The sequence below is a fragment of the Pundamilia nyererei genome, unplaced genomic scaffold (genome assembly GCF_000239375.1).
Source record: "Pundamilia nyererei isolate P.nyererei 1_Seehausen unplaced genomic scaffold, PunNye1.0 scaffold00058, whole genome shotgun sequence".
Taxonomy (NCBI): Eukaryota; Metazoa; Chordata; class Actinopteri; order Cichliformes; family Cichlidae; genus Pundamilia; species Pundamilia nyererei.
Genome location: NW_005187459.1, coordinates 3,304,788 through 3,332,165, shown reverse-complemented (window position 1 = coordinate 3,332,165; position 27,378 = coordinate 3,304,788). Strand labels below are relative to the sequence as shown.

General features: G+C 41.9%; 1 protein-coding gene across 1 annotated transcript in view; it reads left to right on the top strand.

Annotated features, from left to right (window-relative positions):
* The window catches only part of syne1a (spectrin repeat containing, nuclear envelope 1a), a 124,397-nt gene that overhangs the window by 27,902 nt on the left and 69,117 nt on the right, over positions 1-27,378 (top strand). The window contains exons 28-61 of the mRNA XM_013911189.1: positions 76-210; positions 485-646; positions 783-991; positions 1,068-1,176; positions 1,268-1,432; positions 1,515-1,682; positions 1,855-2,019; positions 2,407-2,547; positions 2,640-2,800; positions 3,086-3,242; positions 3,795-4,022; positions 4,107-4,205; positions 4,349-4,536; positions 6,061-6,184; positions 6,271-6,437; positions 6,588-6,741; positions 6,881-7,536; positions 7,842-8,021; positions 8,135-8,288; positions 9,779-9,937; positions 10,533-10,715; positions 10,807-10,908; positions 12,064-12,267; positions 12,729-12,936; positions 13,594-13,706; positions 14,003-14,208; positions 14,321-14,482; positions 14,579-14,858; positions 15,021-15,193; positions 16,413-16,722; positions 16,839-17,003; positions 18,370-18,729; positions 20,174-20,310; positions 25,694-25,871. Coding sequence (XP_013766643.1) covers positions 76-210; positions 485-646; positions 783-991; positions 1,068-1,176; positions 1,268-1,432; positions 1,515-1,682; positions 1,855-2,019; positions 2,407-2,547; positions 2,640-2,800; positions 3,086-3,242; positions 3,795-4,022; positions 4,107-4,205; positions 4,349-4,536; positions 6,061-6,184; positions 6,271-6,437; positions 6,588-6,741; positions 6,881-7,536; positions 7,842-8,021; positions 8,135-8,288; positions 9,779-9,937; positions 10,533-10,715; positions 10,807-10,908; positions 12,064-12,267; positions 12,729-12,936; positions 13,594-13,706; positions 14,003-14,208; positions 14,321-14,482; positions 14,579-14,858; positions 15,021-15,193; positions 16,413-16,722; positions 16,839-17,003; positions 18,370-18,729; positions 20,174-20,310; positions 25,694-25,871 — 6,462 coding nt within the window. The remainder of the gene's footprint in view (positions 1-75; positions 211-484; positions 647-782; positions 992-1,067; positions 1,177-1,267; positions 1,433-1,514; positions 1,683-1,854; positions 2,020-2,406; positions 2,548-2,639; positions 2,801-3,085; positions 3,243-3,794; positions 4,023-4,106; positions 4,206-4,348; positions 4,537-6,060; positions 6,185-6,270; positions 6,438-6,587; positions 6,742-6,880; positions 7,537-7,841; positions 8,022-8,134; positions 8,289-9,778; positions 9,938-10,532; positions 10,716-10,806; positions 10,909-12,063; positions 12,268-12,728; positions 12,937-13,593; positions 13,707-14,002; positions 14,209-14,320; positions 14,483-14,578; positions 14,859-15,020; positions 15,194-16,412; positions 16,723-16,838; positions 17,004-18,369; positions 18,730-20,173; positions 20,311-25,693; positions 25,872-27,378) is intronic.

The window sequence follows — 27,378 nt, the reverse complement described above, 5'->3', positions numbered from 1 at the left end:
AGAGTGTTAACATTCTTGACTTAACTTTTACTCTGTCTTGTGTCGTGTTTACTCTTATTTTATTTTACATTGCAGGATTTCTTTGGACAACTGGACCAGCGGGTGCTGAGCGTGTTTTTGAAAGCGTGTGATGAGCTCACGGACATCCTGCCACAGGAGGAGCAACAGGGGCTGCAGGAAACTGTCCGCAGGCTGCACAAACTCTGGAAGGTCAGAGGTCACCATGGTTTACCACTCTCACTAATTACTGTACACCTCTTGAGGCGCATAAGCACTACTTCATTAACTTAACCAGGAAAACCTTTGGCTTCAATAGAGTCCCTCCAGTCTGGTTCCAATTAACCTGGTTAGATAAAAATGCAACCCTCTCTGTGTTTATTTGCAGCCACTCCAGGGAACTTTTGATCAGTGACAGATACAATGTGACACTTAAGGGTAGCTTTCAGGTCTGCTATGTTTTGTCTCATCTCCATCTTTTTTACAGGACATGCAGAGCGAGGTACCATCTCACCTACTCCGTCTCAAGGTGGATGTGGAGCGAAGCCGAGTTGCTGTGATCCTGCAAGACTGCAGAGCAGAGTTGCACAGAGAAATGCAAGCCCTGTCTGGCACCTGCACCAGCGAGCGAGTGATCAAAGAGCACAGAGTGAGTCTCGGATTTAGTGGAAAATTGAAACAGATAGAACTGAAAATCAGAGAAAGACAAAATCACTTAATGTTGTTATCACTGACATTCGGGAGCCTCTCATATCTTAATTTTCTTTTTTTTTCTTCTTCCTCAGACTTTCTTCAGGGAACGCAAACCTTTAATTCAGAGCGAGAGGAGGATTAGAAACATGGAGGATCTGTGTTACAAGTTGCCTGACAACGACCAAGCTTATCGAATGCTTGACTGCACTAGAAGGGCCGTAGAAGAGGTTACAGAGCAGATAAAGAGCACCCACCTCAAGCTGGAGCAGCACCCTGATAAATGGAAAGAGTGGAATGAGAGGTAAAGATGGGCAAAAAGCACAGATTTAAAGTGATTTAAAGCAAATTCAGAACTCAGTGGTCCATTTTTATTTTAGGTTCTGCGAGCTTTCTGATTGGCTCTCATCTCAAAAAAGGCAAATGAGGCTCTTAAGAGGAACAGCAATAACTTCCAGTCATCAGGAGCAGCTTGATGCTGCTGTTCAGGTGAGCTAGTGGGCTACATTTGCTGCTTTAGGCACTGAGATTAGGCTATACTTCAACTTCAGTTAACATCTAGTGCTTCCATCAATTCCAGGCACTACAGGAAGCAGTGGACACTCGAGAGGAGAGTCTGCTGTGGCTCAAGAGCCGCCTTGCTGTGCTGTCTGAAGTTAGCTCTGAAGTGGAAGTCCAAAGGCAAAGAGCAGCCTTGGCTAAACTCTCAACTGACCTGCGGGCAATTTACTCCTCACTCTGTCAGGTATTCCAGGATAAGTGCTGAATATTCTCTTCTGTACTGAAAATTTTCATCAAAAAATAATCCAATGACCTTTTTGCCACAGCTGGGTGATGAGGGCTCTGCCATGTTCCAGTATGAGGAGCTGAGGGACGAGATTCATGGTGCTCTGGAGGAGGTTCTGAGGGCCCGAAAAGAGGCTGAGGAGCAGATAGGCAGAATTCTGGATGCTGAGGGTTTGGAGGAAGCCAAACAACTTTACCTTATTCACCAGGTATTTGTTTAGTACAAATGCACTTGTAACAACTTGGTTTCCATGTTTGAAAGTCTCTTTTGTATTTAATTTAACTGTTTAACAGTTTACATTATGAATGGTTTGAGCAAGGCAAAGCAAAATCAAGGTTGCTCACAAAATAGCATGTTGTTTTTGTGTCTGTGTGTTATAGCAACACCTAAAGCACCTGCATGCTAACAGGAGAGAGGCAGAGCTTCTGGTGTCCCACTGCCGCCAGCTGCAGAAAGGGGAGGGGCTCAGTCAATCTCTACGGGAGCTGGAAGGAGCTTTCAGTGAGGCTGACCACAAATCAGGGGCAAAGGAGCAAAATCTGCAGGTAGGCAGAGCCAAGATTTTTCTCATGTCGGCGCCCTGGTGTTTGCACGTGTGAGTGTCATTGATCATCCACACACATTCCCGCTGTGATAATTGATTAGCCTATTGCTGACTGTTATCCTGCACGTTAATTTTGTTTGTTACTTTGTGATTTCTTTGTACACTTGTCGTTATCCTTGGATTGATCAGAAAATTAAAAGTAAATGTCGGTGTATTTTACGACAGCAGATCATCTGCTGTCGTAAAATACCCTATGCTTACAGATGAAATCAGGAGAATGGCAGTAAATATTACAGTGCCCATCTCCTTTGTGTAAATAGTGCATGTTATCATCAGGTCTGAATTTGTACCTGCTAACGTTACTCTTTCATTTCTTTGTCACTTCAAGGCAACGCTGAGCTCCTGGGAAAGTTTCGAAGCAGAAAGAGAAACAGTTTGGAGGTTCATCAGCAATACTGACAATGAATTGCACAAGGAACTCCTTTTCAATTGCTTGGACAGCCTGAAAATTGAACTGAAGCATAACAAGGTGTGTATGTGCAAAACGTGCATGCATTCATATTCTGGTTTATTGGCCTGTATTTGCTCATGTTGTGTAACTGCTTGTTTTTCGGTCTATAGGAACTCTTCACGGAGGTCGAGGAGTACTCTATACGAGCAGATCTCCTCTCAGAGAAAGCAGAAGATATTCAGCTTGGTCCGAAGACTCAGACTCTTCTCCTGCAGCAGGCGCAGTCCACCAGAGAAGCAATCGCACAACTTCAAGACCATCTCAACAAGAAGTGTGTCTGAATATTTTCTTCTATTACAAGCAATAAAGGTCTGAAATGTGGTACGGGCCTTAACCGGCAGTTTTACGAGTGCCCAATAATGAGCTTTAAGTGTAAAAACTAACTTGTGATATTAGTCTGAAAAAACCTAAAGTATCAAAATGTAAAATTGTATTTTGCCAACATATGATGTCTGTCTGGCATTCACCTGCAAATTGCATCCATGCTATTGTCTGGTTGTTTGTTTTCATTCCAATATTCTGACCTTGGGCTGTTGCCTAATCTCATGTGTCCCAGTGTTGTCCAGCTGGAGATGATATTTGTGTGGTGGGAGCGCTTCAGCAGTGAATCAGCGGCCTTCTTTCTTTGGATCAATCAGAAACAGAAGGAGCTGGACGCTGTCAACATTTTCTCCTCCTCTGATCCTTTAGACAAACACATCAGCGCTGTAGAGGTTTGTGCAGGTCTATATTTCTATCACAGCATTACATTGTATACCTGATCACAAGGTTTCCAATTGGAGGTCAGTCAAAGGTGAGGCAGTTCACTGCACACTTTTTACACAACTCCTTAAATATTTTTTATATCTTCACAAGTAAATACTCATCATATTTTTTGGTTGCTTCAGTTAAACTGGAGTCACATTGCTGTCTGGTGTTGTGTCTGTAGTTTACAGTATCACTGTGGCCCAAAATGATTAAGATTATGATGAAATGAGATTAAATTTTAATCTAACCCCAAGGGAAATTGGGTCAGTGCTGTAGCAGAGGCTGGAATTTAAAGGAAATAAATTGATCATATTTAATAAAATATAATCTTGGCATGCCTAATCCCAGACTTGTCACTCTCATGATGGTTTTTAGGGAAAAAAAGGATACTGCCATTATCTGCCTTTTTTTTCTTCTCAGTTTGAAAATAAATTTCTTCTTGAAAGAGCGATCTTTTATCGTCGTAATTTCCTGTATGCTTTCCCTCATTCAATTCCTCTCTTATTGCATCTCTCCAGGCCGTGGGGGAAGCTTTAGAGGAGAGAAAGGCGGTTCTTGTCCTCATGGAGGCCGACTGTGAGGCTCTGTCCAGGTTTGTGACTTCTGGAGAGGCCGGTCGCATCCGGGCGCAACTTAACCAGACGAGACAATACTGGGAAGAGCTGAAGGGGAGAGCAGAGCAGCTTGGCGTGCAGCTCAACCAGAGCGCCTCCTACAGGCAGAGATGCAATGATAACCTTGAACAGGTTTAGAGCATCACACAATTTATGACTTTTATTAAAGGTATTTTATCACACAATACAAACGGACTTTTTTATTTTTATTATCAGGTTAAGAAAACAGTTAGTGATCTGAACGAAAAACTGGACTGTCTGATCACATGCTGCGTATCGTCATTAGAGACCTACAAAGCCCTCCAGGATCACATTGTAAGAGCACAACTTGGCACCTCTTTGATACATGAATAAGTATCACTGGCTTCCTTTTCAGAGTGGCACCATGTTATTATGTTGTATTTTCAAGGGTTTACTTAATGTGCAGTTGATAACAAGTATTTTTGTGTTTATCCCAGGAGGTCTGCCAGACTGTTGAGCTTCTGAAGCCCAGGCTTATGGCCCTGTGTTCGGCCACAAAAAGGCTTGGAGAGGGCAGCCAGCTGGAGGAAGAAGTGGCTAACCTCCAGAAGCAGCAGAGAGAGTTAATGGAAAAGGCTTCAGAAAAGAAATCTATGTTAGAGAGCCTTCTAGCTCTGTGGCAGAGGTACAATAAACTGCAAAATGTGGTTGCTTTTGTCCTGGACCAGGGATGTCAAGCTCATTTTGTCTGGAGGGCCACATGAACTTTGTGTTTGTGTAAAGTTGTTTAACTACACATTTATTTCCCTTTTATATATTAATAAAAGATAAAGAAGTGCAATTTCAACAGCACATCTTAGTTTTTCTACACGATAAAGTTTTCTGTCATTTGCTTGTTTATCTATTACTTAATATGAATGGTAATAAAAATCACTGTGGGGAGGTCTTTAACAGCAGGAAAAGCTGCAAAACATCTAAAAATACAGTTAAAAGTCTAAAAATATATCATCTCCTTCATGTTTTCCAAAGCTGTCCCAGCAGGCCAGATTGGAGAAATTGCCAATTCTGGCCCCGGGCTCTTATGTTGATACCAGTGTCCTAGACCTTTTGGAAAATGAGCATTAGTACAGGAAAAAGTCAGTGTTTGTCTGGGATAGAAGAGACAAATGCTAGACAATGAGAAAAGAGTGTTAATTGTTAAACTGAAGGCATGAGTCACTGTTCACTGTAATGTGTGAAGATTTATCCATTTAGTTTAGTGTTTAGAGTTTATTGTGCTTTGGTATGGCCCAAAGCAGGGTTTCGGGTGTATGTGTCCCTTCAACACTTTTGTATTACTGTAGGGTCTTTACATTACAATATAAAGCGCCTTGAGGCAACTGTTGTCGTGATTTGGTGCCGTATAGATAAACACCTACAACAGGCCTGTTTGAATATTTCAGATTTTGCCACATTGAAAAAAAAAAACATAAAATCAAAAAGTACATTTATAAAAATGGAGAAATACATTATAAGTCATTTTTTGAGAAACATCTGTAGTCTCCATTAGCACACACCTGCAGTTGAATAAGCAAATGCCATTTTCCCTTCTATTGTGCATGTGCTGTTTCTGCTTCTCTCTGTGCCAGTTTCCTCTTTATTCCTCTGAATCTGTCTCTCATCTTAGTGTGATGTGGAAGAGCGAGATCTTGTCTGTCCCCCTGTCAGCCAGTGCATTTCTATTCTAATTATATGCTTTCTTATCGCTTTCTTTTGTCACACAATAGTCCTTCACCGGAGTGATTGTTTCTTTTCTGTTTAAGCGTGAGGAGAAAATAATGATCTAGCCACATGCTGGCTGTTTAAATTGCCCAAGCTTTAGCGCTTCCTTTTATTTACCCAGCCGGTGACTCTTTTTGAAATGAACTCAATTATGTTTTTGCCACTAAACTTCAGCAGAGTTTATGTGTGTCTGTTTGTGTGTGTGTTCGGCTTAGTGTCTCTGCAGTTAGCCTCATCCTGTATCCTGCAGGTATATGTATAAGGGATTACTTCCAGCACTGGGTGCACTGGGAAGATATGGTTGCTCCATTATGACCTTGTCACTGATACTAGGCTTTGGTCAGATTTAAGAAAAAAAAAAAAAAGTGAACTTGTAATTGTGTGTGTTCTAAGGGGATGCAACTTATATTTTCCTTGATTTTAATACATGCAACATCTGCATCTACAGATATGAAAAGGAAAATTTGTCCATGAAAAGCTGGCTGGACAGGTGTGAGTCTGTGTGCTGCCCAGACACCGAACTGCTCTCTGCAGATAAAGTAAAGCTTAGGAATGAATTACAAAATGTGCAGGTAAAATCTTTTTACTTTTCTGTATTTGTTTCTACAAGAAAGTTTTGTTATTTTATCTAATTTGCATTGATGATATGCCTATCCAGGAAATGCAGGTAGAGACGGTGTCACACGAGACTCTCCTTCAGGGTCTCGTGAATCTCGGGCTTTGCTTGTATCCCACGGCACCCGAAGCTCGTATCCAGGAGCTCAGTGATGATCTCACACAACTACAGGAGAGATGCGCTTCTGTAAAGAACAGCATATTACGCAGGTACCTTTTAGGGTGATTGATTATGATATAGCTTATTTACATCTGGGTTACAGTATGTGAATGGATCCTAGCATATATTTTTTTTAAATTTACATTTAAAACAGTCACTTCCATATTCTCAGTCCATGCTTTTCCCACCCTCACTTTTAGGATAAAGCGGTTGGAGCTGCACTTGGAGCACTTGGAGCAGTTTGATCAGGCACTGCTGCCCCTTACCCAGTGGAGTGAAAACTTCCTGTCTCTTTTGAGAAGCTCTTCCCAGGTTGATATTGCTGATCTTGAGGCTGTGTTTATTAAGCTGAAGGTGAGAGATCAATAACTTGCTGTCAGCACTGATGTCCTTTATAGGCTGTATGTATATTGGAGCAGTTTTAGTAAACAAGTTTGCATCGATTGCTGTTGGAGCTCACATAAATGTGTCTAATTGAACAATCGTGTTGCAGGAGCATGAGGCACAGCTACAGGAGAATGCATCACTGAGAGAGACTCTCCATAAAAAAGAGTCCTTCCTGCTTTGCTCTTCCACCCCAGAGGCCCAAGAGCAGCTCCAGGCATGGAGAGAGGACTGCCTGCAACCTCTCAGTGAATCCCAACGTCTCCTGCTGCTTCGTAAAGAGTGCCTGACCGAGTTAAACACTTTCCTCGAGAAGCATAAAATGGCTGCTAAGGCCGTGCGTCGCCTTCATGAGGCTGTGGAGGGCAGAGGGAGCTGGGACCCTTCCAAAGCTGAAGAGCTGCATCGCGAAATAGGAGAGGTGGCTAAAGAAGTGGCCCGACTAGAGGCTGAAGCTGTCGGGTTAGATGGGCAGCTGAGCAAAGCACATCTGCACCTGTGTGGAGCAGAGTGGAGGGGATCTAAAGATGCCAGCCATCCTCAGGGAAGAACATCTTGCAGAGGACAGGCGGTGGCCCTGACAATGGCTCTGGAGGAGGTGCAGAGGGGTGTGGGGTGGAGACAAAGTGAAGCGGATGCTTTAGGGGCTTTGTGGAGCTCCTTCAGAGAGAGAAGAGAAGAAGTGATGAAGAATTTGAAGAAACTGTTGGACGATGCAAGACAAGAGGGCATCAGAGAGAGCTCTGTACAGGCCTTTCACAACAGGTTTGTTCATTTTAATTTTGACACTTCAGCCCAGTAAATATATCAGTATTCATAGTATCAGCACAGTTGGTAATGTCGGCTTTCAGTAGTAATAATGCTGTCAGTCCTTGCTTCATTCCTACTTTTTGCATTTCTACTGCCTACTATGAACCTTTGATTCAAAGGTCTACTGTATGCCAGAGTCTATTGTCTATTACAGAAGCCAACATACAGGCAGACAAATTTAATCTCCTGGAAATTGAGATGTAATATGTTGGAATCAGGCTACTAATCTCCATTGTTTTCTTCTGCATCTATTCTCCCAGGATGCGTTTCTTTGTCCAGCTGGAGGATGAGCTCCAGTCCCTGCAGCACTCGCAACGGTGGTTAGAAGAAAAGGGAAACCAGCTGGCCCAGAGAGACAGTGAGCTGGCAGGAGAAGCACTCAGGGAGGTAGCTCTGGTGAAGACAGCCTGGGATAACGTCAGGACGCTAATCATCAACAGGTAAGAGATTAATTTTCTCTCACCCATCTGTTTTTGTTTTTTTTTTCATCTTTTACCACCTGCTTTAAAAAAAATAATATATTTGACGTTTTCTGATTTGTTTTAACATGCAGTCAGGAACACAGTGGAGTTGTGTTAGATCTTCTTCGCCAGTTCCACCACCTGAAGTCGATCCTCACCACACTCATGGAGAGCGCTCAGGCCGTCGCTCACAATCTGCCCGACCACAACCACAGTGCTCAGGAAGCCAAAAGGACTTTCACGCAAGTCAGTAGTTTATGTTTATTCTCAGAAAAGTATTGAATTATTACATTTCTGTGCATCAGACTAAAAAAAATGACCATCACAGAATTGGTTGGGGAAAAATATACAAGGAAAAGTAATTTCTCTAAATAAATACAAAAGAAATAATTCAAGGGATGAGGGACATTAAAAAAATCCACTAACTAGAAAACTACTTGACCCAGGTGCTTCAATTTTTTATAGGTTGGTTTCTACCAATCTACTTTGTGATTAGGGATAGTTGCAAAGGCACCCAGCACACATGCTCTCTTCTTGGCCAGAAAAAAACTTGGCTGTGAAGGGTGGATAAATTGAATGAAAACATCTTGCTCTGCTTTCAAAACAGTCTTTGGCTGCTATACATAAAAATGAGTGCCTTATAAAACTCATAATGACAAAATGTGAAAAATGATCATCAGAAATTTGGGATATAATGTATAAGAGAAATCTGCTTCTTCTAATTAAGTGAGTTTATATTTTGTACATGGTGTCATGGCTGAAGAAATTATACTGAAGTTGGGTCTAAATGTGGGTTTTTGTTTTGTGGTATTCGATCTTTAATCTCTGTAAAACCTTTCACCTGATTTGGACTGTTTTTTAAAAAAAAAAAAAGATGTGCCCTGTATATGAGAAATTATCAACAAACATCAGTTCATCAACTCAAAATTATGATTTCCATAGATCTGGCATCGGGGATTGGAGTTACATCATTGTATGTTAGCTTAAGTTATCCTCATGTTCATAGAGCCATACTACCAGATACTTAATAACAATTAAATGCCATGCTTAAGTAGTTTTTTAATAGCACGATTTTAAAAAGGGCTTCTAGGAAAAGCATTTGAAAAGATGTTTTTGAGAAGATCTATTGATTGGTGTGAGGGATTTGATGAGCTAACATGAAATGAACCTATTGTTAATTTTAAAGAATTTATACAGTAGTAATTTATATAGTAATCAAATTGGTAACTTTAATTGTGAGCCTTGTTATGGAGTCAAAAAGGACAGTATCCATTCCTCTCAAAGATTTTTTTTTTTTTATTGTTATGACTTGTTGGAACTTTTGATGGTCGAAAGTGTTTATTCATTGTGATTTTACCTACTATAATGAGTTAAAATATCTACTACTGTTAAAACCGGATATGATAGATCCAAGTATGATTTTATTTTTTGTATGAAAACTTATGTAAGAATGTTTTTATGAGCTAAGAAGAAAAATCAGCTTTAGTGTCATTTTCTGGTAATTCAGTGAGTTTTAAGTGAGTAATAATCTGTTTTCATCAAGGAAATTAGTCTGAAAAGTTTCACAGCTTTCTCTGTGGTTTGACTGTTTTTATTGTATATTAGAAAAAACAGGAGGTGGAGGAAGAAGAAACTTGTCTTATATTTATTTAGCAAACCAAATCTCAGAAACTTACCTCCCCACTGAACAGTATCTCTCCCTCCTGTTGCCATTTCCTTTGCTGTTTTCTCTTCAGCATAAAGCCATAAAAGATGAACTGAGAGAAAAACAGGAAGACATGGACCAGCTCATCAGGACGGTCGAGGACCTGCAGAGGGAGCTGGAGAAGGTTCCCAACTGTGAAATGTCCTCCATCCAGAGAGACACAGAGACACTTAGAGAGCAGTGGCTGGCGGTGAGTAGTCTTTAGTAAAGATAAATGCACAATACTGACTTTCTGTTATTTCAGGTGTTTTGAAGTGAAATATTTTTGTAACATCAAAAAGTTTCCCAGAATTTTCCTGAAAAAACTGAAAAAAAATCCATAAACTATAAATGGTGTTTTCCCCGAGTCTGGTCCTGAAGTACAATAATAACTATGAAGGGTATGAACAAATCTGTGTGAGTATAAAAAAAACATTCATCTCTGCTGAACACCTGCGCCGTCACTTTTTTCAATTATATTTTTTCTCTGCTTTTTCTTTTCTTTTATCTACATTTTCTCCTCTTTTGAGTTGTTGTTGTCTGCTCAGTTGTCGAAATGAGACAGAGAAATAAACAAGTCTAGACAGGTTATCTGCGTCTCTGTCTCTCTCTCTCGCTTCTCACTTGCACATCTGTCAGAGTAATTAGGCAGCGATTTTCTTCCATCTCCCTGTAAAGCATACATCCCCTGTTACAGAGAGAAAGCCAAACACAAAGGAGGTGGGCCTTCCTCTCCTCTTGATTGAGATGCATTATTCTCTTACATACCTCACATAGTCTCCTGGTCTCTCTTTTTCTCTTTTAAGATCGCAGAGAAAATACAAACCAATACAGAAAGATTAGGCTACTGTGTGAAACTCTGGGATGACCTCAAGGCCGCAGAGCAGGACATCAACCAGTGGACCAGTGGATCCATCGCTGATCTAACTGACGCTGTCGCCAGTCTCAGTGACAAGGAGAAGACAGAGGCCCAGCTTGTGTCCTTTCAGGTCAGAGTACGCTGCGTGAAAGTGTGCGCAAATGAATGTTTGCTCAGATGACGGTGAATGTTATTTCATTGTCTTGCACTTTGATTCATAGGAGGAGGTTGAAAAGAGGGAGCACATGCTGGATGTTTTGGAGGAGAGAGTGGCAGATTTGAAGGCTCGAGCCAGACTGCAGGAAATCCCATTACAAATGCAGGTAAATGTATAGGAGAAGAGAAAAATAATGCAAGGTATTATTCATCAAAGATTAAAACCACAATATGTGGAACCCAGACTTCTTCTCTGATCATGTGCAGATTTTGCGTATAGAATAAGTAGACACTGAAACATCCAGTGCTGACAACCTTTTTTTTGCGCCTTGGTTCAGTCTTCCTGCATCCAGTAACCCTCCTCCTCTCATCCACACCTGTTGCCACTGCTGTTGTGCTCTTGTTGTGTTACCAGTAAGAGCTTCAGAGGGACATTTGAGAGTGCTAAGCAGTTATAAATGTTAGACGGTGTGCAGAAGCTCAGTGCATTAATGTACATGCAGCAAAACCGGCAGGATTATGTGACAGAGACACATCAGGAGGATTAGGTGACAGCCGTGGCAGATAAAAGGAGGGGTCATTTAATTGCTGTAGCCAAGGGGCAGTACTAGTGTGTCGGTCAAGCTCTGCTGTGTGTGTTTAGAACATGTTTTGTAGTGGTGTAAACAGCATATTTACACCCATGTACGTTACAACACAATTTATTGACTTACCTATTTATTTTTAGCTTATGACACCTGTGGTTAAAATATTTTTTTTCTCAGTTTTTTCTTGTTTATAAATAACCGTTCTATTAATTCGGGGTCTCTTTCGTGGCCGTCTCTCCTTACCATAGTACAGCACATTACAGAAGCCACATTTATCTTCATTATTCTTCCAATTAATTTGCTATGCTATACTGCCTCTCCCTTCCACTTTCCTCAGTCCTCTGCAGGAGTACTAATTCCCCCTGTTGCTGGCTGCCTGGAAGAGTGCATCAGTTTTTTTCCCCATTTATAGTGCCAGGGCTTTGAACAAACAAAATAGTGATAAATCCGTCTGTGATCTTGGACAAAGCTATGGTCCTTGATCCCTGTGTAATTTACTTTCATCTGATTTATGTGGTTCATGCTTTACTCCTAGAATTTCTGCTCCAAATTGCCTCTTGATTGACTTAAACTTTACAAATAAGTGCTCTCAGTTGAGCTGAAGACAAATAAATTATCTGTACCTTCTACTCAGGAGGAACTTATAGTCACAAATCTATGAAACCGTACTGGACCAATAATTAAACATACTCTTGTGTTGTTTAAATGTGACTAAAACTGATTCTCACACGTCAGGTCCTGCAATCAGATCTGAGGAAGAAAATGGCCCATGCTGAGGAGGTGTACAATCAGGCCAAGCACACTCTGACCTACTTCAGTTTCCAGAAAGAGCGACTGGAGGACCTCATGTCCCAGATGGCCCAGCGGCTGGAGGCAGTCGAGGGTTCCTTATCGGACCTCACCGAAACTACTTCCCCTGAAGACATTGGCACTGTTAAGGTATGGCATTATCGGTTCCTTCAGTAAGACAGAAAAACTCACAAAAAACTGTACAAAGTTTATTTTATTTACACACCTACAACTAGCTTATTACCTAATTAGTTAGAGGAACTAATCATAATGTGCTAATTATTGTTATTCTAGCAGGAAACTCCTCAAAAGTATTTCCCTAATAAAAATCTGAGCACCATAGGCGGTGTAGTAGGTGTTCTTTCCTTTAAGAAGGAAAGAAATGTTTACATCATAGAATTTTGATTCTTGAAGGAAAACGCCTGTGCTGATTAGTGATGCTTTTCTGGAGGACAGATGTCAAACCAGCAACAGATCAGCATCCGTTCTGGTAGAAGAGACTGTTGCCTTAGGACACATTTGCAGGATAGACACAGTACAACACATACAGAGCACATAGCTATAAACGTGCAGAATTATTTGCATAATTTCTCACTGTGGTCCATTTCCAGGACCTGCAGAGTGTCGTGCAGCAGCAGAGGGCAGACATGGACTCGGCTAGAGATGCCCTGACTGCTCTGTGCAGATCGCATCCCTCTGAGGAGCTGTCACGCCTCTCGTCTGATCTCACCTCCATTGCCAAACGAACCGAGACCGTTTCCCAACGCTGTGCCAAGACCAGAGGAAACCTGCAGGACGGTCTGCAGCTCCATTTCAACGGTAAGCGATCATCAGTTTTGCTCAGATTTTGTTTGTGGCGTTGATGATGTATCAGCTAATTTACAAAAGGTGCTTAATTCTTCTTCATCCTGATGCACCGAGCGATCTTATCTATCAGTAATAGTAAGTAGCCGCAATAACTTATTCCCTGATGAGGACAAATTAAAATTTTTAATAACACTTAAAATGCCATAATCACCCAATCAAACATTGCACTGTTACACGAAGCAGAGCCATTTGTTCGTGTTAGTAGTGCAACAGATTTGCTGTTGATTATCCTACATTTTCCCCAGAGCGCACTCAATCCGCCCACTACAGCCCACACTCCATTGACACACATGCTGTCAGGTACACTGGTGCACTCTCACTGCGCCGACACACACCTGTGCCTCGGAGAGTAATGTCGCTCTCGTCACATCTGCTCTCGAGGGACTCATTTTGGGCTTGTTGCCAAGGCAACCTAGCACTCCATAGCGTGGACACGCCCACACTTTCCATCTGCCTTAACACACTGCCTGCTCTCACACTTCTTCTTCAGGTTTCTTCACTTTAAAATGTTTTTTCTGCCATAATCTGCAACACATCCGTCTTCCTCGACTTGTCGCTGTATGTTTCTTCAGCTTTTAACTCATCTCTTCTTCCTGTTCCCTCAATCAGAGCTTGTCCAAGACTTCAAATCCTGGCTAGCGATTCTGAAGTTGGAGCTGAAAGAATGCTCTAACCCGTCAGGAGATGTTGTCCTCCTAGGAGCCAAGTTACAAAGGTTAAAGGTACGTTACTTGTTGCTCTTTTTCTCTGTGCAGATATAAGGGCTATGAAGTGCATATTCCACTTAAAAGTTCTAAGGAGGTTGACTTGTTGATATGAGCATGCTACAGTATAAACAATTTATATTTTTAGAAATATATATCTGTACCTTCCACATAATTTATTAGTATAAGTCATAAGTTACACTGGGCTTGTAAATAATAAACACTTTGAGTTGTTTAAATGGATGAAAACACACAAAAAAGTCCCGATCTGAAGATTTTGGCTCTTTATTTAGAGACGCATCCTATGTTCACAGGTATCACTTCAGCGGATTTCAGAGGGGGAGGAACGCCTCTCTCAGGTTTCTAAAGAGGCTGGGAAACTCCAGCTCCACCTACCTAAAGCTGGAGCAGTGCAGGTTCAAGAGAACCTCTCTGCCTGCCAGCGAGAGTGGAGGAGCTTTCTGGATGGTTGTTATCAGAGCAAGCTGGACTTGGAGGAGAGCGTTGGCCTTCTGAAAAAGTAACACCCTCACTTATGGTTATTTCTTGCTTTTATACAAACGAATTTGAATCAAATAGAAATATGGCTCTCATTAATTCTTTTTTTTCTTCCTTCCCCTCTTTTCCCATAGTTTTGACGACTGCGTGCAGGGTATAAGAGACTGGCTGAAGCAGATGGATCTCAGCCTTAAGGCTGAGCCAGTTCTTGGGGGAGAAAGCCAGCAAGGAGCCCCAGACACCACAGAAGAGCTGGAGAGGATGGAGCAACTCCATAAGGAACTGACAGAAAGAAGGTTTGTATATGAGGGTGTCTGTGGCCATATGCTATATATGTCACAGCATAAGTTACTGAATATTCAGAACAATAATATATCATTTTCTTTTGTAAGGGAATCTATTGAGCAACTCTGCCAGGAAGCCCAGGCTCTATCTGAGGCAGGCCGGGGGTCAGGAGGAGAGGTCAGAGTAACAGGCCAGCTACAGATGGAGCACCAGGCCCTACTGAAGGCAGCCAGGGACAGGCTCAGAGGCTGCCAGGAGAGCCAGGCTTTTGGAGACACTCTCCAGGGGGTTTGGGCCTGGCTGGAGGAGATCCAGGAGCGACTGGGTACAGTCGACAGCACGATGGGGACCAAAGAGCAGTTAGAGCAAAGGCTGGAGACGGTGCAGGTGAGAGGACAACAAGACTACATCTGCATGTATTCTTTATTTAGGTAATTCACCTTTATTACAATCTAGTTTTTCCAGTGAACACAAGAGGGGGCTGTTTGCTTAAGATATATTTATATATTTTTTATTTTTATTTTTTACTCTGAATGTCTGTTTGCACAGGATATCCTGCTTTTGAAGGGAGAGGGTGAGGTCAAGTTAAATATGGCAATGGGTAAAGGTGAGCTTGCCCTGCGCAGCTATGGCGCCGCCGGACAGGAAGTGGTTCGCTCTCAGCTGCAGGAACTGGAGGATGCATGGGCTACACTGCTTGTGACAGCCATGAGTTGCCACAGGTACAACTACTCATTTTAACTATCACCTGCAATTTGTTATAAACTACAAATGATAATCTAATGAGTAAAGAAGCATTCCTACCTTTAACTAATTTTGCATGCAGTTATAGAATACATGTATGCTTTTGGATAAAGCACTTTGGTTAGCACTGTCACCTAACATCAAGAAGTTTTCACGTTTGAACCCTAACCGGGGCTTTTCTGTGTGGAGTTTGCATGTTCTCTCTGTGCGTGGGTGGGTTTCCTCTGAGTACTCCTCAAGGTATGCAAAAATATGCATGTTAGGCTAATTCCTGGTTCTAAATTGGCCATGGATGTGATGCAGATAAAGTGCTTAAAATTCAAAAAGCACTGTATGGAAGTGTGGATAAATTTGGCTTGTAGAGTGAAGCACTTTGACTGGTCAGTGAGACTAGATGAGCTCAATATAAATGCCAGTCAATCCCCATTTCTCTGCCACTGAAACATTTGCCCATGAACATTTAAGAGAGGATGTTTCTGTTTGCCAAAAAAAAAAATTCTCTCTTAGGAACAGGTTATTTTCATCACCACAGATTGATGTGTCGGTGCTGTTAATTACCATTAGGTTAAATAAATAATGAGAAGTATGTGTCTCATTTTCCAACTGTGACTGATGTGTCTTAGTATGTGCTCTCGGGTGTGTTTGTGTGCGTGCGTGACGGCATGCACGTGCATCAGTTTGTGTGTGTGTGTGTGTGTCTAATTGACCAATTATGGCCCCTCCTAGAAAAAAAATTGATCCCATTAGGGACTAAATGGTGGATGGCAAACAGTGGGTCACACGTGCGGTGTGTTTGTGTTGAAAGGGGAGCGGGATAACAGGAGGCGAGGGGTAGCAGGTGAATTAGAGGTGTGTGTGAGTATGTGGATATTGGCACTATTTGCACAGGCAGGGGTAACAGATGGCAAGGAAAATTATGGGTGTGTGTCTGTGTCCTTGTGTGTTTTGAACCTCCTGATAAAAGGGGAGAAAGGCTTTAAGCCAGTATTACTGCCAGTTTGTGCTTCTTCTGCAATGCTGCAAATGTACAGGAGAGTAAAAAGGTGTAAAAAGATTTTTATGCACCAAGATTTAAATTAAGCAGTCTACACATGTAGTTGTAAAAGATTTCATGTGGGGTTTTTTTTAATTTTCTATTTTTTTTTTTTTTTACACCATTTGTAAAAGTGTATGAGAGATCTACTGTTCTGTCTCCAGTCGATTAGAGTGGACTGTGTCTCAGTGGGGAGGATACCTTGAGAGTGCCGCCCAACTGCGCTGCTGGATGGAGGTTGTGGAGCGGGAGGTGTGTGCCCCTCTCACCCCTCAGCCAGGACCTAGAGAAAAAGCTTCACAGCTGGAGAGACTCCGTGCTCTGCTGGCTGATCTAGAAGACCACCAGATGGCGCTGTCCACACTGGAGGAAAAAGCCAGAGAACTCTTCAAGAAGACTGGTGATGCCAGCTTTAACCATGGTGCTCGCACCCAGCTGCAGGTGCAGTTTGACAACCTCACAGCTTTGGTGGAGGTACAAAACATCTGCCTTTATTTATTAATTTACAATGTAGATGACCTTCAACCTCTTTCACCTTGATCAAGGCTTTCGGTAATATAACGCGTACATATTTTGTGTTTCTTCTATAGGAGAGAGTACGTCTGGCACAGGCAGTGGTGTTGGAGCACCAGGACTACCTGGAGGCCGTTAGAGAGCTCACTGATTGGCTAATGACTGCAGGGGAGGAGCTACAGCACTGGTCTGACACATCAGGAGACTCCACATCCATCAAAAAGAAACTGTCAGAAGTTAGGGTAAGGAAGACAAACACTTGTTAGTCACCTCAAGCATTTCCATTCTGTGCTTACGGCCCTTTTTCGGGGACAAATCATAAAGAGTTGCAGATTATTTCAGCCCACATAAATTAAGTGATAAAACTGTAGGGAAAACACAAGTACACGGATGCTAAAACAGTATCAGCTAAACAATCTAAAATTTATTTGACATAATCTGAAATCTCTTGAGCCACTCCATGTTAACAGCATGCGGTACATGTTGGTTAAATTGTCTTTTAGTTATAAACTTAGATTATTTGAGAATTACAACTTGGCTGGACATCTTGTAGGAATTTGTTGGGATAATTGATGTGTAACAGGCACTAATTACACATCTATTAAAGAAGGATTAACTCTTTAAACCCAATATAGACATAATGATTCTCAGTGCAGTATCAGCGACTCTTGTGTGGAAGCGATGTTTAACTTATTTAAGAATACTTTGTCTTTGGCTCTTCTGCATGCTTGAAATGTGTGTGCTGTTCTTTGTTTTGTTTTGTTTTTTTTAATCCACACCCAGTTCTTGCGAAGATAACTGATTGCTGAATTATCTGAACCCATTTGATGAATACATTCTCACTATGAAGGAGAGCAAATTATGCGGGGAATTGGAATTGGTTCTCAGCTTGTTCCCATATCAGAGCCAAATATCTCAATCTCTCATGATGCATTTTACTGCCAATGCAGTATAATATGGTTTATGGTTGTGTGTAAAAGGAAAAAAGAAAAGGAGCAATGAATTTAATGCTAAATCTTTCCCTGCTCGATAACTCTGCGATTACAGAGGAGAGAAAATATGTGAGGAAAAATTGATTTGCATTTAAATTTTACACATGGGTACTAATTATCACATTATAAATGTGTGTCAGCAGAGCTATGCTGTGTGAAGCATTACAGTAGAAGAGGAGATATGATGTCTTGTGTACACAAGCTAGTTTTCATTTTTTATTTAGTGTCAAGGTTGATCTTCATAGCCATCTTCTCCCTTTTTAATCCCTCTATCAGCTCACTGCTATCGCATCACACTCAAGTGTTTTTCACATCATCTGCCTGGCTTTCCCTTAGAGAGTAAGAGGTGAAGATGGAAGGAGAGGGAAAAAAATCACTAACAGAGCGATATTACTGATATGGAAATTAAAAATACAGCAAATCAGAATAACTGGTGCACTGACAGAATCAAAGAAGTAGATATAAACATGTAAGGTGATGAAGCAGGGGACATCTGATGAAAACACTATACGGCAGCTTTAAATAGACACCAGCACAGCCAGAGATTGCGGTTTCCTTAGCCACAGTTTCCGTAGCAACTTTGTCTCTTACCTACCTACCCTCTTTATCTCTCCAGGAGCGTGTGGAGTGTCGACTTCTGGAGGGCCGCGACCGCCTCAGCCGGGTGCGTCGCAGCGCGGCGTCCACAGCGGAGCACACGGCAGCGGGAGGCTGCGAGGCCATGGATCGACAGCTGGGGGCGCTGTCCCACGCTCTGGAGCAATGGGAAGGGGCCGCTCTGAGGGCCCGGGATAGCTTGGAGGGGGCCCTGTCTGCTGCCGCGGCTTCCGAAGAGGAATATAACCGTCTGACCGCCCAGTTGGAGGAAGAGTTAAAAGTGTTTGATGGACGTCTGAGGGGGTGGAGCCAGGAGCTGGTTAAAGCTGAAGGGCAGAGTAACGGCGAGGAGGCCGTGGAGGGATGGCAGCTGGCTAAGGTACTATAGAATTTAAATAAACATAATGACAAGAGAGGCTGAATTATTATCTGTTCATTTTCTCACAATGGTGCATTTTAAAAAAAACAGCATCAATAATAAAAACTCGCTGGGGTGGGTGAAAGCTGACAGCGGCTATGCTGCCGTCCTATGATTAGCATTGTTTAATACAAAGTACATACACAGACACACACAGACCCTCTGCAATTAGCCCTGCTTTCTCTGTCAGTAATTATCCATTCTATTTGTAAATCCTAAAAACAGATTAGTTTGTAAATCAGCTTTACTGGAATGATGAACAAGTGACAGCCACAATCCCATCACTTCCCCTGGTTTGCTGCTCATTCTGTCTTCCCTGCTGTCCCCTCTACCCCTCCCCGCTTTGTCTTTTTTAACCATTATTTTCCACTATCTCTCCCTCCCAAACATTCCCTCATTGTTTCTCCTGCCTATACTCCGACTTGGTTGAACTGAAGTGTGCTGAGATGTCCTTCTTGGCTGCAGGGGTTCTTTCTTAGATGCTTGTGCTCCTCACCTCCCCTGCTGCTCTGTTTCTAACCTCCACAGGATGTTTACAGTGTGACAATTTCTCTGTATTGTCAAGGCCGTGCCAACACGTTCAGCCCTATATTTCCCCTCCGGGCTTCTTCAGCCATGCCTTTCTCCGGTTTTCCTCAATTTGGGGCTGTTAAAGAACAGAGGAGGAGTTTTGTTTTTTTTTTCTTTCCCCTCCTCCGCTTCTCGTTCTCCTCCTTCTCCAGCCTGTTTCCTGTGTCCGGCCTTGTTTTCGTTACGCGCTTGTTTGTGTGCGTTTGAACCAATTCTACATCTGTGAGGGCTGACAGCTGAATTCCACAGGGAGAGAGCGTGAGAGAGTCATCGGGAGGAAAAATGTGTGTGAGGGAATAAGTGGAAGGAGTGGGAGGAGGGAGAGAGAAAGAGGAGAGAGCGAGAGAGTGGGGTAGAGAAAGAAGTAGAACCGCCGTAGGAGGAGGGAGCGAGGAAAGGAAAGGAGAAGAGGGAGACGGGAGCAGTGAGTCCACAGGAGCAGGGAGGGAGGGTTGTTTTAATCGTCATACGTCAGAGAGTGAGTGAGAGTCACACAGCGAGAGAGAGAGAGCTTGTACATATTTCATGGGACAGGATTTCATGACTGTGTGAGTGCAGAATGTGAGGCACGCTGAGGCGAGCTGGAGACCGTTATCCACAGCTCCTTCCTGCCACACTCCGCCAGGAACAGCAATGCTTTTGTACAGGCAGCACTGTGAGTATGTGTTTGAGCGTCTGTGTGCGCGGTTTGAATGTGCGAAGAGCGAAAACGACTGAGGCAGGGTGTGAATAGGAATGCGAGCGGACTTATTGGAGGGTGTCATGCAGATCCGTTGGGTGCTTGTGTTTCCTTGTCACACACACACTGAGCTGGTGTCTGATTTGTGCCGTTTAGGATATACTGGAGGGCTTGCAGAGCGCCGAGCCGATGGCGGAGAAGTTGAAAGGCCAACTGAATGACCTGGTGCGATACTCCAGAGACCTCGGCTCACAGTCAGACCGGGTCACGGCGCTAATCAAACAGCACAACAGGTGAGAGGAACATTTCTGCTGTAGTGATGTGATGTGGGTGAGCGAGAATTACTCCTTGGAGTGTTTGTGGATGTAAAACGAAACACTGACTGATTAACTACAGTTTATTCATGATGCCTTTTGCTTCAAGTCTGTGTGATGAGGCCAAAAGCTGCTTTTTTCAAATGTAGATAGAAATGGCCCCAACTTGAACTTCCTAACCTAAAAGCCAACAAAGTTATCCAAACAAATGCTCAAGGAAAGGAAATTCAGAGTCTCACTGGAGATGAAGTAAAAGGTTTTCTCAAAAGTGAAGACGTTATCACACAGATTATATGAAAACTGTGGTTTAATATAGAACAAAAATATAAATTAGAGGAAGAACCTGGAGATACTTTGGACCAGAGATGAGAAACAATGGATACCAAATGGAATAACAGCACTGTGTACAGTAAAAAAAAGATGGGAATTTTATGAGTTTTCAGGAGATGGAACAAAATTTAACATTATGCAACCATTCTCCAACCATAGTAGGAATCTACAATTTAAAGAAATATAGAGTAATATCTGCATAGTACCAACAGAGGAAAGGAAATACAGCACATTATGTTAAAGAGAAATGGGCAAAAAAGAACTAGGTGTGTATATTTCTCAAGATAAATAGCTGCCTGTATGGAGAACACAGCAATCTACTACATCATCATGTAGCTTGAGAGAAAACTGTTGGAAGGGTTGAATAACATTCTCTGTCACCCCCAATATTAAACATAAATTTCTAGTGTTCTCTAACAAAGCCATATTGAAGCCAATGTGATAAATGTAAACCATTCTCATGTCTTTTGGATCTGCCCTGGCATTGTGCAGTTTTGGGAGAGTGTTCATTTATTTATTGTTAAAATATATACAGGATCATCTCTGGTGTTGCATTTTGGTGATATAGCAGGAAATATTGTGCTGAGAGAAGACAGATGTTTGTTTAAAATCTTGGTAGCAGCCTGTGACAAAGCCTTCCTGGAGAGATGGTACGACCCAGACCCACTATAACAAGACGAATGGCTGTAAATAGTGAGTGTAATATATGTTATGGAGTAACCGACTCATAAGATCAGACAGGAACAGTGTTGAGAGATATGGACCATGTTTACACATCAATGACAGGGTGAGGACTGAAATATTAATGTCACAGGAACAAACTAGAGACAATCATTTCGGGATTTTTGTTATTTTGCTTTGTTTCACTTCTTTCTTTTGTGTATACCTGAAATGGAAAGGTGGTAACAATGTGTTTAAAAGTCATCTGATCAAAAAAAATGTTTTTGGAGGGTTTTTTTCAGCTAGGATGTTCAAATCAACCTCTATTGACCAATATGCTATATACATTTTAAGTAAAAAAAAATAAAATAACATAAGACAAACAAATAAACAGGAAATAATCGAAATATGTTGAGGAAACTGAATAAAAATGAATTTCATTTGTTTAATTATAGTATGCTAAAAGCAATAAGTGCAAACAAAGGCCATTGAAAAGGCATACTCTCCTTGACCCACTTGGATAGTGGAACAGTTAAAAGCAGTTGTTTTGGGGATCTGAGACCTACTGCTTGGGTAGAGGACATTAGGTTCTGAAAATCAATCTGACAGGTGGCCAGTACAGGGATTTTAGTACTGGTGTAATGTGTTTTCATTATCTGCTACCAGTTAGTCTCACTGCAGGATTCTGCAACTGCTGCATGATGAGATGAGGGCTGGTGCAGTAAAGGGTCAAAAATCCATCCTCGAGGAGAATAAACTGTTTGTAACACTCTTTATATGAGTGAGAGAAGGGATGCTTAGCTATGTCTGTCTGCCTAGTTTGCCTTTATGGACAGCTCCCTGTGTACATAACAGACCTGGTGAGACCTTATTCAAGCAGTTGGCCTCTCTAATCATCTGATCCGAGTTTTTTGATAGACATGGCCACACTTTTTAAGCTCTTGAACTTTAGAACTACGTTCTGCAGTGGAGGCATGCATGTATGATTACGTTGAGTAAAACCAGGACACTTCCAATGTTAAAGAAATTGTGTTTTGCCTAAAAAGTCTGCATTTTCTTCTGTAGCTATCTGTTTATAGAGAACGGAAGCGAATTAATTCGATTTAGGTTTAAGTGCAAGGTTAAAGGTGATACCAAGATTTTTGCTATGGGCTTAAAGGTTTAGTGCTAATGGTCCTAAATGGCTAGCTAAAATGATCACACCTGTCTGTGTGTCATTTAGATGAAGACAGTTTTTTCTGTAGAAATACACATCCTAAAATATTTGTGTGACATTGGATTATCATTTGAAAGATGCATTGTACTTGTATAAAATAAAGCCTAACGGACACATAATGCAAAAAGGGACCTAAAATCAAATCCTGAGGTACTCCATAATTGATTGAGGCACTGGAGAAAGAGAAGCTTTATTAGCTGTTAGTCAACAACCTAGCCAACCTTATCCTTTAGACAGTTTTTATTAAAAGGCTGTGATTAATACAGATGATCAAGTGATTATGATGCAACGTGCAACATAACGTATAAACAAGTTATTTGCTATTTATTACTGTACAAGTATGTGATTCTGCAGATACCTGACATACTTTTTATCTGGCATATTATATAAAAATGTGTCATTTTAATGATTCAATTAAACCTGTCCTCATAATTATTGTTGATGTCACACATTATTCCATATAACAGTCTTAAAAACAGCTGTTCCATAACACAATAACAAGAGCGGGAAAGGAAAGTTCTCCCTAATTACAGCTCAAAAGCCAGGGCTATGTTTTATAAGCTCCTTTGTGTGTGTGTGTGTGTGTGTGTGTGTGTGTGTGTGTGTGTGTGTGTGTGTGTGTGTGTGTGGCAATAACACACAGAGGTCTGACGTCCGTATCAGCCAGGTGAAGGTGGAAAGGTGACGGACAACAACAGAGTCACCAGTTGCTAAGCGACATTTAACCGTCTTCCCTCACTTCCACTTATTGACTATGTTTGTGTCCTTCCCCAGTTTAATTTTATGCAACGCCGAGTGTAATTTTTTAGGGAAATTAAAATTTTTTGGAAGGTCTTTTTCTTCACACTGATACCCACTTTAGTCTCTTTACTGAGCTCTAATTGCCTGCTTTAAACCCTCAAGTGAGCCCGTGTTCAATGAGCACCACTTGTTTGTGAACGCACCGTGCAGTGTCTTTTCAAAAGAACAACAGTGCATACAAAAGAGCATGCACACACACAGCCATGCACATTCAACACATTCATGTACAAGTGTAAACTTCTACCGTAGCGCAAATGATCTCCTTTATTTGCTGCTTCTCTGAAGATTTACTGGCAGACAATCTAAGTGAGGTCAGCTTTTTGGAAATGCTTTGGCAGCTAATTGGCGTCGACTGCTGATTGGCAAAACACCACCTTTCCTTATTCGGTTGGCTGTTTAGTCTGTAATAGACTTGGCCTGTGCGCTCTTTGCACCTGTCCTGCATTTAAGCGCTGCAGAAAGAAGAGTGCACAGACAGAATGAAAAAAAAAAAAGGAGTCAGAGGAGAGGAGGAAAAGGCAATAACTCCCTTCCGCCCCACCTCCTCTTTATACCGCATGCCAGATTTTGTCTGTCACAGCAGAAAAAGTGCTTCTTTTACACCCGTGCTATCCCCACTGTGTTACCCTTTCATGCCCTCATCACACCGTTAAAGCTCAAGAGTGTCTGTGCCTGACTTTAATGCGTGTTTCAGTGCATTGAGATGCTACATGAGGACAATGTGTTTTTTGCCATGTTTTTCATACCTCTATTTCTGATAAGTAACCTTATTTCCCTGCTGTCATCCACGTCTCCCCCTTCCTCCTTTAACCTTCACACACTCCCCACAATGTGTGAAATCCAGTAATTGTTTTTCTTTTTTTTTGTCTTACATCATGTTTAAATCTATTTTGAATGAAACCACATGTACATAGATTTTTATTCTTCATCCCAGAGTTGAAAGAAAATAATTCTGCTGGTTGTACATATAGCTTATCCATATATGAACTCGTATCTATGTTGGTCATAACACACCTCACAATTTGGTTATGTAAATTTAGTGCCAGGGAGCACTGAGCAGAAGTGTGTGAAGGAGTATGGAGGTCAAGAAGACGGGTGGTTGTGTAGTGCGTCATGCTGGAGATTTGAATCTGAAATAAATTTTTTGTTGTTGCCATTTTATACTTTTAAATAGCCTAATACCTGAATTGTGTCTGGTTATAAAAACACATAACTGATTGTTGGTCTCATGATGTACTCAAAGCACCATTAACAAATTTAAAAAAAAAAAAAAAAATCTCATCGCCGATCATTTTGTAGCTGACAGCTGGTCTCCCACCCCCTCATATGCCAATCAACAACATCCGCTCCCACTGGGCTGGTACTTTTGCTGCTGGGTCTTTTCTACTCTAAATCAACACACCAAGGCTCATTCACACATTCATAAAGATCTTTATTTTGTACCCTTGAGTGCTTCCTGACTATCATGCACACACTTAGACTGCAGTCGATGGATTGGGAGAAATTTTGGGGTTCAGTATCTTGCCCGTGGACACTTAAGCACAATTACTACAGGGGCTAGGGATCAAACCACCAACCTTCCAGTTAGTAGACGACCCAATCTACCTCCTGAGCTGCTGTAAATTTATTATCACGCTCCGTAAAGTTAGGAGTTGTCATCAAATTTCGCTGACATTTTCATTTTGTGTGTTCTGTTTGTGCATCCCTTTAGATTATTATGGTTTCTTGTGTTTTTAGCTATCCTTTAAAGCTTCAAATCTCAGTCTCATTCAACAAGTGATTTTATTATGCTTCAGTTACATACCTGCTGTACCTTGTGGTTAATATATTAATAGCAGAAAAATTCCTCTGGATGAAAAGCTTCATTCTCCTAAAATCCAAATTTGAAAGTGTACCTTTGATATTCTGTCAAGCCTCGCTGTGACCGCTTCCTCACATATCTCCTCCATCTCATCTCTTTCTTATAGCATCAAGCTGTCGTGCCTCGTTCCCTCCATCTTGTCACCCATGTGAACTCTTGCCCCAGTCATATGTTGCCTCTCAACCCCCTTCCCGTACAGTGCCCCTTAGCGCCATCCCCCCGCTCTCCCTCTTTGCCCCAGCGCTCATTCCTTCCACTTCACCCACTTTGCCATTTCTCCACCTGCCCATTTCTCATCCCTGGCTCATCCTCCATGACGTGAGTACAGTCTGGACAGTATCAGAGCATCAGCACGTGTCTCCTTTGTTTTGATGGACACATGGGCAGTAAACACTTCCTTCGTTCTTTCTTTGTTCATTTCTCACGGGAGATTTCAACCCATGAACAACAACTTAAATGAGGCCTTTTCTTTCTTTTCTTCTTCTTTCCTGCAGTCTGAGTCTTCGTGCATCCAGGGAATGTCAAAATAAGGAGCGCTTGTTGGAGCAAAGGTTTCGTGCAGCCCTTAGAGACTTCCAGCAGTGGCTGGTCAATGCCAAAATCAGCACTGCCAAATGCTTTGATGTGCCACAGACTGTCACAGAGGCCTCCTCTGCTTTGCAAAGGATTCAGGTAAGGGATATAATTTGCAAAACCCTTATGTACAGCTAAAAAAATTTTATTCTTCCTGTGTGCGTGTGTGTATGCGCGTGTGTTTTTTAAGGGGACATATAACTGTAGTAAAATTGAAGTTCATTGTCTTCTTTGCACAGGTGTTTTTCCAAGACAGACTTACCTGATGCAGGAATTAATCACAGATTTAATCACATTTTTGTCATATTATTCCAGGGCAGACTGAAGTAATACCAGCATATCAAGCAGTTTTTTGGGGATGGAAACGTAACTAAATATTACTGTAGTCAAGTCTTTTGAGAAATAACATTTTCAATAACTTGTTTTGTGCTCATTCATATTGATGTCTCAGAGCTGCCAGCCAGTGTGGCCGTATGATATTTTTTCTACAGGCAGATTGCTTCTGTGAGTGTCTGTTGATAGCAGAGGTAGGGAGTGTCATTTATTCACTTACATAAACCAGACTTTTCCTGCCTCTCGGGGTGATGATATTAACAAGCTTCTTGTCATAAAAGCCATTTGTCTGCTCCTTGAGAAGCTGCAACCTTGCATCAGTTTGAGTCCACTTAAATCCACTCTTGCTAATTACAGACTGGTTCTCGCTTTTTATTTTGTTTCCATAGAGGCAGGCTAAGCAGCAATATGGTACTACAAAGAAAAGCAAAAGATGTAGTAGTTAAACAATCAATCCTCTTTCATTGGATGTTTGCTCAAAGGGAAGCGTGTGTGAACATGCCCACTGTTGAGTGTCTGCTGGTGGGCTTGTTGGAGTGATGGGACCTGCAGTAGCCTGGATAAGCTAGAAATGGGCTCATAGCCAAAAGGGATAAGAGAAAGCTCCACAGTGGGGTCTCTCAGCCTTTCTCTTCAAAATATCTGTGTGTCTCTCTTTCTGAGAAGTCTCTGAGATTCTGGCAGGTCTGGCAGCCTCTTCAGAGCACCGCAGGGTTCTGGCTAATAGTCAGCTGCTTGTCTGTGAAGGTGGACATCCCCACATCCATGCACCGCATTACTATCAAGCAATGTGCTATTATTTCGAAACTCTGCATTCTCAGACCATATTTTGGAGCTCTTAGATGATCGACGAAGCAGTGAATCAACAGTTAGGTGGTCAGGGAGAGTGAGTTCAAAATGGCAAAGCAGCGTGTGGTTATTTGACAAAATAATTTGCTGGAAATCCTCTGCAGGGGTTTAGCAAAGTCTGCTCCTTTAGAAGTTTCTAGTTTTTTGGATGAGAGGGATTTTCATACTTTCTGACTATCGGAGGGGAGAGAAGAGAGGCAATCATGTTTTATTTATTATTGACTTGGTGAGGAATGTGGAACAATGTTTCCACATGGCTGACCTCCAGGAGGGCTAGCGTGGGAGGGGCTGGGGTATCCATTGTGTCATGTTTAATTGGTGGTATACAGTTACACTGGCAGGGTGAGAAAGACAGCAAGTGTGGAAAAGAAAAAGAGCGAGCAAGTAAATGAATGTAGAACACAGAGAGCGAAACGGTGAGAGA